Below are 14,652 nucleotides of genomic sequence, written 5' to 3' on the forward strand. Positions count from 1 at the left end.
CCAGGGAACCCCAATGGAAGAGCTAGAGAAAGGACTGAAGGAGCTGAAGGCGATTGTAACCTCATAGGAAGAACATTATCAACTAACCAGACCACCCAGAGCTCCCAGAGGGTAAACCACTAACCAAAGAGTATACATGGAGGGAGCCATGGCTCCAGAAACACATGTAGCAGAGGATGGCCTTATCTGACATCATTGGGTGTGGAAGGTCCTTGGTCCTGTGGAGGCTTGATGCCCCAGTGAAGGGGGATGCTAGAGCAGTGAGGCAGGAGTGGGTGAGTGGGTGGAGGAGCACCCTCATAGAGGAAAGGAGGAGGGAGGGGAGGGGATGGGGGTTTGTGGAGGGATAATTGGGAAGGGAGATTTCATTTGAAATGTAAACAAATAAAATGATCAACAACAACAACAACAACAATGAGATACAGGTATAGCAAGGAGTTTCTGAAAAGGCCTCCAGACACAAGAAAGAATGTCAGGAACTGAGAAGTGGGATATATGAAATGAAAATGCTTTTGTACAGCAAAAGAAATTATGAAACAAGCTTTTTGAAGACAGAATGAATGGAATAAATCTTTGCCAAGTATACATCTAATAGGTATATAAAGGCTGCAAAAACTAAACAAACAAATCATACAATCACCAAATGGGCTACAAGATGAAATACAAAAGACCCATAAATATTTGAAGAGAGAAATAAAAATTAAAACTGCTTCTAGAATTAATTTCACCCAGTAAAAATGGCTTTAAAAAAGGCAAATGACAGAAAATCTTGGTGAGGACGTGTGGAGAAAGGGACCTTTACCCCATGTTGATGGCAATGTGAGCTAGTGCGGCCATTACTCACAAAATAATATAACTACTACTATTCGCACATCCACATTCATGACTCCGCCACTTACAGCAGTCAGGGAATGGAACAGCTAGGAATCTATCAACAGATGAGTGACTAAAGAAACCTGACCTGGGTACACGTAGATTTTCATTAGCTTAAAAGATGAAGCCACACGTTTGCAGGAAAATGGTTTGAACTGGCATTATGTTAAGCAAAATAAACCAGAATTAGAAAAACAAACACCACATTTTCTCTCTTTACATTTATGTGTGTGCATTCACATGTATGTGCAGATCATGAAAACAGGGTGGGGGCCATCAGAGGGAAGGAGGAGATTTTAATGAAAAGGGGAGGGGAGAAAAGGAATCAGGAAGACTGGTAGGTGTTATTCATGGGAAGGACAGTAGGGGCAGGGGATGAATAAAACCAAAGGATGATGATGCATATGTAGAAAAATACCATAATGAAACCTCTTCTTTGTATGATGACCTAAAAAGTTAAAAAGCCATTATCTGGGTTTTTTTCTGGATGCCCTGGCACACAAGAAATATAGGTAAAAACTATGGTGCCTTGGAAAGTTGATGTAGCAGAACAGATTGTTTTTCTTGTTGGTTCTACCTTACCTGATAAACCAGAAGCTTTGTGAACACGCTTGTACAGTAACCACTGTGGAAGGGGCCTGACATCAAAAGATGATTAAAGCTTCAACAAGCAACTTTCAAAAGCCAGAGTAAGAATGAGTGTCAGTCAGCCTAGAGATTCCCATTTAGGAAAACCTTTTGCCTTCTATGTGGTATGAAGACACAGTGTGACCTTGACAGTCACTACAATAAGCCAGGGGACATTAGAAGACCCATACCATGCTTCTCCAGCTGTACACTGTACCCCTGGACAAGGAGCAGTCACAAACGACAGCCATAACAATACTGCTTGTAGCTGAGGCTTACGCACAAAGGTAAGTTCCGTGTATGGACCTACCAGGCCTGTATTTATGTTTTGGTTTGCTTTACTGTTTTTTCTTCCAGGAACTGCTCATAGAATCACATATTTAGTCATGCAATATTTTCCTTCTAATCTATTTGGACTACTTTTTTGGAATTGCTCCTGTTTTCCTATATACACCTAAAAATATGTTTTAAAATTTCTTTTTATAGCCCAAGGGATCTAATTCTTAAGTTCAAAAGTTAAGAGGACGGAAGTGGTTCTTACAGACTTGGCCTTTGATATCTGGCAGAGCACAGGAGGGAAGCTGTGAGACTAGGGTAGGCTGCTATGGACATATACATGAGGCATACCCGACAATCTGGCCTTCAGTTCTCCAAGACTAAGTGGAACCTGTCAGGTTCAGTCTCAACACTGCAGTGATTTACTGAGATCAACGCCTCACGCAGATTATGACGCCAAACCACCCTTCTATATTTGGTGCTAAATTAGGCGCTCATCTGCTGGGCGCTTATTGTTTTTGCAGTCTGATGTTTTCAGTGATGAAATTGTTTCTACTAAATTTTCATCAGTGATGGTCCCCTGACTCCAAGCTTTCAGGATAGGCAGTGTCTATAGCCTTGGTACAGCAATAGAAGCTTCAGAAAATGGAACTTAGGTTGGCCATCAACCAACAAGATAAAGGAATTAAAAGTCCCAGAAGGAGAAACCAAGACAAGCTATAAAGAGAAAATTAAGGGGATGGGGAAGACAAAGAAGCCTGTTACTCCCATTGGCTAAGAATCAACTGGATCATGAAACCCAAGATCAGAAACTATGTTTACAGTCAAAGCCTTTATTTCCTTTACCCCAACATTATAAGGATTCCTTTGACTCCCTCTACCCATGGTTTCATCTTTCAGCCTACACATATATACATATAACAACTCAACAAAACTACCTTATGAACCAAGCTTGGAGTACAGATGTGTAATCCCAGCACTGGAGAGACTGAGACAAGAGGATTGCCTTCAGTTTGATGCTAGCCTGCACTAGGTAGTGAGTATCAGGACTAGCCTAGGTTCAGGGTGACAGTGTCTCAATTTTGTTCCGAGGGAAGGGGGGTGGGAATGGGGACCCAAAACACTTACCAAAAGCTTTGTCGCTAAAAAGTATATCAAAACATTTTAACTTAAGCTTTTAAATTTTGAAACAATAAAAATTTGAAAGCTACCAAAGTCATATAATCTTTTCTTTTTGTAAGGGGAGGGAGTGACAGCTCAGGCTGATCACAAATTACTACATAACTGAGGAAAACTTGAACTCCCTATCTTCCTAATCTTCTTTTCCCCCCAGCCTCTTTTTTTTTTTTCCTTTTTCTTTTTGAGACAAGGTTTCTCTGTGTAGCCCTGGCTGTCCTGAAACTTACTCTGTAGACCAGGCTGCCCTCAAACTCAGAGATCCATTTGCGTCTGTCTCCCAAGTGATGGGTTAAATGTGGCCTTTTAGAGAAGGCCAGGCCAACAACTGTAGAGTATGCAATAAAGTCATTTCTTAAGTCTATCTCTTTCCCTTAATGTCCACACTTAAATCCATATTAATACTTTCTTTGTCTCCACCCCTGCCCTGCTTTTTATAGTCCCATTAACTTGTAAGCCCCCTGTCTTAGCCTCAGTGAACAGTAACTCCGATGGCCAAGCATACTTCGCATGGCATGACTTTCTAGTACTGTGTATCTTCAGCAAAAGTCCCACAGGGTTGCTGAATTATCCTTGTGAGGCAGGATGGAAAGGGGGGAAAGATTCAAACATTTTTTTGTAACTTGACTGTGTACTTCTTGAGCATGAACTTTGCTCAAGCATGAGATGACATGTTGCAATGACTAAATAAATGACAGAATAAATCAAGAGACTTATACAAAGCAGTAAAAAACTATGTGAAATTAACTCCCTTTGTCAACATGGAGATATTTAAGGATGATGTCTCAGGGAAGGCAGATAAAAGAGAGACATTTGTAGGATTGAAAGAAGGTGACAGGGTTGGGTATTTAGCTCAGTGGTAGAGCACTAGTGGTTTCCTAGCAGGAAACAGGGCCTGGGTTAGAGAGGATGCACTTGCCACACCATATTTACATCGAGAAAATCTGCATGTGAGTTTCATAATGGCCAAGGGATTAAATCATCCCCAATTCTAAGAATTCCCTTATAGCACTGACATATGCAGACTATGGCAACATCATTTACTTTCAGAAATCAGATGGTTAAGTTGAGGTCAGCTGTTGAAAATATTTTATGATCTTTAACATTTTAAGTCATTTGCAAGATCATAAGCAAACTTTGTGCCAGAACGTGATCAAAACTGGCTTATATATTTAGCATTTTTAATGGTTTTAACTACTTCTTTAAGTGATTCGAGATAAAACACAGATTCAAGATAAAAATCAATTTATCAATAAAATGTTCCTAGTTAAATAGTGTTGCAAATGAAATTGAAATTAATGGCAAGCTCAAACCAGGGCAAGTGATTATGCCTTCACCACATTACTGACAGTCCTGTGGACAGTGGGAAACATGCAGCCTCACTTGTCACATTACTGACAGCTTGTGGACAGTGGAAAACATGCAGCCTCACTTGTCAAGCTGATACAAGAACTTGAAAGCAAGATTTGAAGAGTTCCAGGAAAATAATTAATATTTTGGTATATCTGTGCTTTCAAATTCACACACATATTATAATCACATACATTTTATTTGTGTGGATATACATCTATTAAACTAAGGGTGATGAGGCACTGTTCTCGATAAGAGGAAAGCAAAAGCAATCATATTAATATTCTTTTATTCATGGCTCCTATGTTCTATTGTCAAAGACGAAGAAGAAAGGAGAAAGTGAAGGGAGAAAGAATGTATGAACAAGCTAGTTTAGACAGAAAATCTGCTGTCTCTTATAGGGTTTCTGGTGCTGTGATGAAACACCTTGACCAAAAGCAAGTTGGGGAGGAAAGGGTTTGTTTGGCTTACACTTCCACATCACTCTTTAACATTGAGAAGTCAGGACAGGAACTCCTGGAGGCAGGAGCTAAGGGGAGACCATGGCGTTGGCAGTGGTGCTGTTTGCTGGCTTGCTCAGTCTGCTTTCATAGACCCAAGACCACCAACATAAGGGTGTCCCCACCCCTGTACCCCACTGATCACTACTGAAGAAAATGCCTTACAACTCAATCTTACGCAGGCATTTTCTAAGCCGAGATTCCTTTTCTCTGATGACTCTAGCTTGTGTTGAGCTGACATAGAACTAGCCTGTCTATGTTCTGGTGCGCTCACTGGGGTGGCTAAAGTGGTCAGATGTGCACTACTGTTTGGCATCCTATGTTGGCAAATGTGTCACTGCTACTGATGGATTGTATTCTTTTACAGAACATGCCACTGACTGACTATATATATATATATATATATATATATATATATATATATATATATGGAAATCTCTTAAAATTTAAAGTGTCTTTTATTATTATTATGAGTAATAATAATAATAATAATATGTGTGTGTACCATGGTTCACATATGGAGTCAGTAGGTAAGTTTTTGGAGTTAGTTTTCCTCCTCTGACATATGTGGGGATAGGGAGATAGAATTACCGTTGTCATGCTTGCTTAGCAAGTACCTTTATCCATTGAGCAATCTTGCTAGCATACAAGTTGTTTTCCTAAAGAAAAATATTCCTCAACATACATGACATCAAACTTTCAGTAATAAGTTGTATCCTGATTGCCACTTAACAACAGCTACTAGTCACTTGTCCTAGAACAGAAATGCCTGGGACCCCTTTGTCACAACTCCCAGGTCTCCTGCAGACTTACTTCTGAAATAAAGACAATGTACTGAGATGATGATGTCCAGTAATAGTAACAGCCACTGAAAACTTACTCTTTTCGGAATAAGTGCTAACTAATGAACACAACAGCACAGTGCTTAGGGATGTAAGAGCTGCTGACAGCATCTTACATGCACTGATAAATTCAAGAACTAGATAAAGAAACTCCTATAGAGAGGTGACCTTACTTTCCATTGGCCACAGAGTTAAGTGGCGGTGTCTGGATCCAGGCTATGTAGTCTAGGTCCATGTCTCAGAGTGCCTCTACTATTTTTTTTTTCCAGAGCTGAGGACCGAACCCAGGGCCTTGTGCTTGCTAGGCAAGTGCTCTACCACTGAGCTAAATCCCCAACCCCTGTGCCTCTACTTCTTACACCACTGTTTCTTAGAGAGGAAGTCAAAGTGGGGAGAGCAGTCAGCCAGCGGGTGTGACTGTAAGGACTGGCAGAAATTGATCAAAGGCCTGCATTTGGAACCTCAGCTTTGCAGCCCCCAGCCTGGCCCAGCTCAGGCCTCTCAGCTCCTCCCAACTCATTATTTATGGTTTCTACTTCAGATTCAAGCTTCCACAGTGAGTGGTGGTTTATAAGGCGCTTTAGACAAAACATTAAGTTCTTAAGTTGGTGGGAAAACATAAATTTCAAATTCAAAATTTTGTTAAGAGAAATCCACTCTCTGTAGAGACAACAAAGAAAGAAATGCAGGATAAAAAGAAGCCAAGACTTCTGTAGGGCTGCAGGGATTGCTCATACAATTATTTTTTTAAAATTTTAAAAAATATATTTATTTACTTAATGTATATTACAGATGGTTGTGAGCCACCATGTGGTTGCTGGGATTTGAACTCGGGACCTCTGGAAGGGCAGTCAGTGCTCTTAACCCCTGAGCTATCTCTCCAGCCCCATACAATTCTTGATTTTGTTTTTGAGACAGGGTCTTGCTGTGTAGCTCAAGGTGGCCTTGAATCTATAATCTAAGTGCTGGTATTACAGCACACACCGCAGCTCCAGCCTTTGTTAGTGTTTTTCTTTAGGTACAGTGTTTTACCACTTCAAGTGTGTGGCAGAGTTCAGAAAGTGTACAACACTGTATTATAAAACCAACAGTTCCAGCCAGCTAGCTGCAAAGGTGCCATGTGAGCCACCAGCAGCAGCAGGCGCAGTCAGCCTCTAAGAACACAGGTAAGAAAGGGTTAGTGCAGGAGGAGCAGAGGAAGCTTGGTATAGATCTGCTCCACTAGAGCAGCAGACATGGAAATGTAGACTCCAGACCCAGGACATGAGATGGCTTGTTTATTTTTCTTTTTTTTTTTTTTTGGTTCTTTTTTTCGGAGCTGGGGATTGAACCCAGGGCCTTGCGCTTCCTAGGCAAGCGCTCTACCACTGAGCTAAATCCCCAACCCCATGCTTGTTTATTTTTCAATCTCTTGGTAAAGTTACTCACTAACCTCATTTTCCAAACAATAATGTTTCTTACCATTGACAAGCAAAGGGGCTGTGAGTAAAACAATTTGCGTATATGAAGCATATGTGTATACTTCCTGCAAGCCAAGAAGCTACCTTGCCCTGCCCAAAATGGAGAAGGCAGAATAATATTCATTTACAAATGACTGCTCAACTATAGCTATTGTGTGGCCCTACCCACCTCATGGTCATAATACGTGGCCCTGCAGTGTGCAGAAGAACAACCAGGACACAGGTTTCCTTTGACTTCTAGCTTTTTCTGGCAAGCAGCTCGCTGACGCTATCCTTTTCCCACCTGCTGCTAAAAGTCATACAGAAACCTGGCCACTGAACGACTTACCTTTTATCCGTTTTGGCTGTGTTCAATATTCTGAAGTTGATATGTTTGCATTTTTAAAGCAGTTTAACATCAAGACACAGACATTTCAGGGAGAACTGACTCCAGAGGAGTGAGGTCCACAAAAGCATGGGTGGTGTGTCCAGCAGATGCAAGGACCAGTACGTGTGAGCTTAGTAGTCACAATTATCATTTTCCAAGAAACTGATTTCCTTAGACAAACCTCAAGGGCATCATCAGATCAAAGGAAGATATGGCCACAGCTGCACTGTGTTTTCCAGCCAAATGGCCTATAAGGGAGAATCCAGACAGTGTCCTGGCAGCTGCTGAACATGGCAGTGATGTAAGAAAAGGAATATGAAATAATTTATTTTTCTTAAAAAAAAAAACCCTCAAATCCCCCCTTTATCAAACTTTGTTCCAACTTCATTGATATTTTAAGAGTAATATCAAAGCCCTAGGTTGTGACCCTCAGAGCTCAGTGTACTCTCTATAAGCAGGTAGGAACATGAGATGGTACAGTTTACAGTACAGTCTTTTAAAAACAAAAATAAAACACTGTATATTTATAGTTATCATAAAGTATATTTTAAACATAGGCTAATAGCAACATATCTGTCTGTGCGCACCCCATCAATTTGTGAGTTACTAAACTCACTGTAAAATCATCAGAGACAGGATGATTTATAAATAAAATCACTAATTGAGAAATTTCGTTATATGCCCTGGAAGTTCTGTCAAAAATGTACAGAAAGAAATAAATGTGACTAATAACACACAAAAAGAAAAAAAAAAGACACAAAATCCAAAGCCCACTCTGTAAAGCACAGCAATCCACACAGAGTCATGTGAACGTAAGAGGAGCGGGAAGCACACCGGAGAGTTCATGACTGGACAGAGAAGAGGTGAGGTGATCACGGGGAAAGAACACGGACACAAGCGAGCATCATTTCCGTAGTTAAGGAAAGCTGTTTCTCACCGTTCTGAACAAAATGGCTGAACTAAGAGCATCTGATTGGCTATGCCCATATACCCTCCTCCTCATCCTATGGGGAGAGATGACAAGGGAACAATGCCCCAGGGCAGCATGGGAATGAAAAAGAGTTGGTTAGTATTAAAACAAAGACATAAACATAATGTAGCAGAAAAGAAGTTCTTGGCTGTTTGTACATTAGGTTCTGCTCCCTAAACTACGAATTAGTAACGAGTTTATGGTTCCATGTTTGCTCTCCTCCCTTCCCAGAGCTTTTCTGTAGGATCTACTTGTCACTTTTCTCCATCTGTTTGCCCTTCCCACATCCTACCATCTCTACCTCATCTCCAAACCTGCTGCATGGAGAGATCTGACGTGTCTCAGGCAGAGGCTGAGTCCTAATTCAGCAGCAGGAAGCAGGCAGAGCAGCGGCTTCTAGGTGGGGCACACCAGGCAGATGGCTCTCCACTGACATAAGGCTGACTCTGTTTCCCTCTAAAGTATGAGGTATGCCTCAGCTGCCCTGGTAAAGGCCATCTTATAGGACCATTCCTTCTGACTCTCGGAACAGCCTTTTGGATACCAATTGTTACTGTCACCTATATGTTTCTATGGCTTCTTTTAAGACAATGTGCCAGTTGTCACTTGGCGGAGATGTTTAGCAGGGGAGTTTTCCTTGACTTTGCAGTCATATGGTTGTAATTACTTGGCTATTATTTTTCCCCTTAGTTTTGCATTTTTATACATTTTAAGATTGGGTATGACAGATGTTGAAACTGATTTTGGGCACAGAGATATGAAATAACCTGTCCAATCCAATGAATAGGGTGTCATCAAATTCAAGATCTTGGAAGGGCTTGCTTTTTTTCCTTTTAAAAATTTGCAACTGAGCATGATTGTCTTCAGTTTCATGAATGTCTCATTTGTATTAGCAGCAAGCTGAAAGCAACAGCGACTCTTGACAGTGTCATGCTGAAGGGCTACACCAGGAAATGAAGGGAAGAACTCAAATTTCTTCTATCACCCATTCAAAAAAATTATGTTTTGTGGTCCTGGAGCTTCAAGCCAGGCTCTTGCACATGCTAGACAAGCTGCTGGCCACCGAGGAACCCAGCTGGCAGCTGTGCCTTTAAGGGACGGTGTGCAGACTAAATCCTTTGCAATTCAACAAGAGTTAACTTCTCTGAGCTGTGTCTGCACGTGAGCAGTCTTGCTTTCCTAGAAAGGAACCCCTTCTTTAATAAGTAAAGTAGGGCTCACTCGTTTTTTCATCTCAAGGGAATGACTTAATAATAGTTCTTATGAAAAGCTGAAGCCTATGCTTTTAAGATGTTCAGAATCATGAACTTCCTATATGGAAATAATTTTGAGAAAAAGCTAAGATTCTTCTAATTTATAACCTAGAATTTGCAATATGTTACCACAGCATATATGGATAGAAGTGTTCTTTCTAAAAAGATGAACCACTCAAGCACAGTCTTACCTGGTCTGGGGAGGGTTTATGGTTCGTCTGATTGGAACGGGAGGATCTGAAGTGGTCATCTTCATAGTTGTCAGCCATTAGTTTCATTCGATTTTGTGTCTAAAAAGAAATTCATAATCTAAATTGAGATAAAATCCCCATGATACATGGTAGAGCAACCTTAGAGTACCTTGATGACGTCCGTGAGCATGAAAATAGTCTCATCCACAATAAAGTCAATTAGACACAGACTTTGGGAGGATACTGTCAAGGGCTTAGGCAAAGCAACTCAAATACCAAAGCCTTAACCCCAACATCGCTGCTTCTAGAGACAAGGTCTTTAAAAAATAATTCAGATCCAGTGAAGTCAAAGGGTTTACTCCTAACTTGTGGCCCTAGCTGTGTTCTAAGAGCAAACGAGTCAAAGATCTCACAAAGAAGATAGCCCTAGGAAGAGTGCTCTCAACAGGAAAGGAGTCAGCAGAGACCTTGATCTTGATCTTCCAGACTTTTCTACTGTGAGCAAACAGATAAACTACTATTTCTACCAACTACGCTATGGTATTTGTTATCGTCGTTTGAGCTAAACTAGGCAGATAACTGTGCAGGGAAGGTAACAGTCTCAAAGCAAGCCCTTACTAAACTACATTTTCTAAAATATTGATAATTAAGACTAGCTTATACTGGGGTTGGGGATTTAGCTCAGTGGTAGAGCGCTTGCCTAGGAAGCGCAAGGCCCTGGGTTCGGTCCCCAGCTCCGAAAAAAAGAACCCCCCCCCAAAAAAAAAGACTAGCTTATACTATATATAGCATTCTGCAACTTTAATATTTTAGTTTATATTTAGGTAGAACTCATTTCCATGTAATCTAAGAAATTACTTATTTTTTAAACAGCTCATTCAGTTTTGGGGTAGATTTTATATAAATATGATTTAAGTATTTGGGAAGAAGTTACTACTTAGAAATTAAACAATAGATCATCTAGAAAAATCAAAGAGAATTAAAAAGTGTGTAACTTACTATGAAAGATATATGTATAAAATTTAACAGTAATCAATAAATAATTTAGGTTTTGAAAATATACAAATGTCCCATGAGCCTTTCGAGACTCTATCTCCGTCTGGTACAAAGGTGGCCTGGTAACTTCGGGCCTCTGGGAAATGGGTACCTGGCAATCATTTTAGAGTCACTTATCTGGGTCAGAATATGCAAAAGTAACGTACGGTTCACAAATAAAATATTGTTCAAATAAAGTTTTAAAGTCTTGCTTACATCGTATGGTTTTTAAGTGTTTACCATGAACATAATCTGAAGAATAAAGTTAAGGAAAGATCCCCTCTGATCCCTCTTCTCAGTGATAATCACTGTCATTATTGAGGTATTTTAGGTGGTTTAAACAAGACACCCTCCATAGGCTCAGGTATGTTTGAGCCTGTTGGGGGAAGTTTAGTAGGTACAGCCTTGCTGGGGTGTATATAGCACTGTCTACTTCCTATTAACTCTGCTCTTTGCTTAAGGTAAAAAAAAAGTCAGCTTCCTCCTCCTGCTGCCATTCCTGACACCGGCTGGCTGCCATGCTTCCCTGACATAATGGGCTCTTATCCCTCTGGAATGTAGGCCAAAGTAAACTTCCTCTATAAATTGCTTTTGGCCACGGTCTGCTACACAGCAATGGGCAGTAACAAATACACCAAGTAGTCCATTGTGCCTCTTCCTGGTAGTGAACTAAGAGGGAGCACTCTTCTGACTCACCCTCATTTGGTACCTATCTCTATATACATGGTACTTTAAATACCACTCTATCATGCAGGGTTATTCTTAATCTCTAGAAGAAAATACTGCTTCATTTCCCCAGCCATATGGCTTTGTCAAAATTTGACTGGTTATCTTTAACACATTTCATGGTGAAATAAAAACATTTTTATTATTAAAAAAAAAAAGTTACAGAGATATCTAGTGAATGATGCCGGGGTGGGTGGGGATGGGGATGGGACATTAGGGCCAAACTGGCTTAGTTTAGATTCTACTTCCATATACTAGTCCCTACCCTTAGGCATGTTATGAGGTAAACTCTGAACCTCAGTTTCCCTATCTTTAAAATGAAGGTGAATCATGGAATGTGACTAAAAGACTGTACGGTAAGGGTAGGTTAATTAAGCTAATAGGAAAAGCATTTAGAAAGGTGTATAGCCCAAATTCAGTACCTAATAGCTTTGAGGAGTCATTAGTCTAAAATGACAAGCATTCATTTTCAGGTCTTACTCCTCATTTTTCCTGGTTGTGTAAAATGGGCTGCTTAACCTGCACTGTTGAGTACTCACGTTCTTTACGTTCTAACCTAACACATGTATATCTGTCAGTTTGTCCTTCCAGAGTATGACAGAAAAGAGAATATATATCAACAAACTGAGATACCAAATTTTTGTTTTCTCTAGAATGCCTTCTGGTGACCTTGCACATAGTCTGAATGTCTGTTTTTGCTTGAAATTCACATATTGAAACCTTACCCACAAGTGCTGAAAAGACTGAGAGGTGAGATCTTTTAAGTCTTAAGTGAGTCTTCTAAAGGTGGCTAAGGGGTTCACCCATCCATTCTGCCACATGCGCAGACATTGAGAAGGAACATCCTGCAAGGCACAGTGAACACTCCACTGATGCCGACTCTGTTGAAGCCCTACCTTAGGTTTCCATTCTTTGGTTGTTTATGAATTACAGTTGGAGATACTTAGCCTGAACACACTGAGATAATGACTAGGAAGTCTGCAAGGCAGCTCTCAGAAGAGAAGGAAGGACAAGAAGCAACAACAAAGTCACACCTAAAGAAAGACCAAAGCATCTGGATACCACCTGTGTGCTCAGGAAAGCCTGTGTCGACTGTACTGTGACTGTGGGCAAGGATTAGGCAGATTCCCAAAACACGTGCTGAGTCCCACTTGGCCATGTAAGGGACAACATGACATTGGAACAAAGCCAGTTAGGCGTGGACCTGCGTGGGCCTGTGTTGATGGTTGCTGTGGCATACGGCTTGTTTGTATAATAATGTGCGTATTTTCATGTTCCTCCTTTGAGGAATGTTCTCTCTGCTAAGGTTAATGATTCCATGATCAACAGAGATGGCACAAGACTGGGAGGCAAGGGTGTGACCAGTGTCTCAGCAAAATGGTAAATGCTGAGACCTTCAGGATAGCCCTTAAGGCTGTGGAAAAGAACTCTGAAAACATAAGTTCAAGAATATATGCTTTCTCAAGTAAATATTATGAATTATATTAAGGAGCTTCAAAGACATAAAATAACAGGCAGCTGTATTGTGAGCCACACAGAGGCAGGCAGATTCTTGAGTTCAAGATCAGTCTGGGACAGAGATAGTTTGGGTCTAAGGCATATTGGAAATGGTAATCTCTGGATAGGATCCCACCTAGCTAGCTCATTGTTTGTGCTTACAAAGGCAGTCAGATCTGTGAATTCATTTGCAATTTTAAAAAGAATGTGCTTGCTGTCTTTTTCTAAGAATCGGGGAGCTGGGGTCATAGGATGCTGATTCATGGGATAATCAAAAGGGAACCTGGGTGGATGACTGAGTTGTTATGTAAATAGAAGACTGGGCTTTTGATCTGTAAGGGATGAGCAATGCAGAGAGTTCTTTAGAATTGCGAGAGAGAGAGAGAGAGAGAGAGAGAGAGAGAGAGAGAGAGAGAGAGAGAGAGAGAGAGAGAGAGAGTGTTTTCTGGAAAGCTGCTTCGAGCAGAACATAGGCCATCAGCTTGTAATCCATGATTTGACTTTGAGTTGTTTTTTTCTCTGTTCCCAGACACTCCTTTCTCAGAACCTCTCTCCAAGACAAGGCAGGTTCTTGGCAAACAAGAGCTACTCTTTCCTATCTGATATCTTGGACGTGTCTAAAACTTAAAAGCAATTCAAATAAAGCATACGCTAATCCATTTCTAAGGCAGAAAAGCATTTCAAGTGCTTTTGAGGATGAGTGTGTAAGCACAAGAAGCTGACCTGAGCAGAAAGAGCAAGAATCATACACTCGACCCATGTGATAGAAGATACAGAACTTCTTCATTCCTTAAAAGTCATGATTCTGATCAAGGTCTATTAGGAATCTGATGCAAGCCTGCTCCTTGCACAGTCAACGTGGCCTCTCACAGACATAATATGCAACACAGCACCCACTTGATCCCTCAGGAGCCACTGTTGTGTGCTGTGCTTCTTGAGGTAAGATAAAAGGGCAAGGGGATAAGCACTCCACTTTCATGGAAGGGATTTTATACCAGATGTCTTCTCTCTTTAACCCTGTCACAGGATGGATGAAATCTAGTTTCAGCAGCATAAAGAATAACACTGCTTTTAAAGAAGGGAGAAAAGGGGGTTGGGGATTTAGCTCAGTGGTAGAGCGCTTGCCTAGCAAGCGCAAGGCCCTGGGTTCGGTCCCCAGCTCCAAAACAAAAGAAAAAAGAAAAAAAAAAAAGAAGGGAGAAAAGAAGGAAGGAAAAAGTAAAGGAAGAAACTAGTCAAAGTACAACTTTACTTAAAGCCATAAATGCACACCTACATACTTGTGAGAAGGAGTTCAGTGTTTATTCTGTTAGCCTTTTCTTCTAAGAGTCACGTGTTAATGGCCAAATAAGGCATTGCAGAAACTATTTCACAGAAAAATACTCAAGCGAAGAAAGGAAATAAGAGATAAAGAAATAAGCCTGGTGTTTTAAAGGAAAAGGTTGAAATCTTTTATTAGTAAACTATGAGCTATCTGTAGTATCTGTTTACCAGACTAACGGATGTATC

General features: G+C 40.7%; 1 protein-coding gene across 12 annotated transcripts in view; it reads right to left on the minus strand.

Moving 5' to 3' along the window:
• The window catches only part of Erc1 (ELKS/RAB6-interacting/CAST family member 1), a 292,052-nt gene that overhangs the window by 42,247 nt on the left and 235,153 nt on the right, over window positions 1-14,652 (minus strand). For 6 of the 12 annotated variants that reach the window (NR_172210.1, XM_063285649.1, XM_063285647.1 and 3 more), the window contains 2 exons: window positions 9,886-9,984; window positions 8,409-8,475 (listed from right to left, as the gene is read on the minus strand). Coding sequence is in view for 11 of the 12 variants with exons in the window: in XM_063285649.1 (XP_063141719.1) it covers window positions 8,449-8,475; window positions 9,886-9,984 (126 nt within the window). In the remaining variant the exon portion in view is untranslated. The remainder of the gene's footprint in view (window positions 1-8,408; window positions 8,476-9,885; window positions 9,985-14,652) is intronic. The other 6 variants (NM_001394884.1, NM_001394883.1, NM_001394882.1 and 3 more) reach the window with 1 other exon arrangement.

Source organism: Rattus norvegicus, chromosome 4 (assembly GCF_036323735.1).
Source record: "Rattus norvegicus strain BN/NHsdMcwi chromosome 4, GRCr8, whole genome shotgun sequence".
Lineage (NCBI taxonomy): Eukaryota > Metazoa > Chordata > Mammalia > Rodentia > Muridae > Rattus > Rattus norvegicus.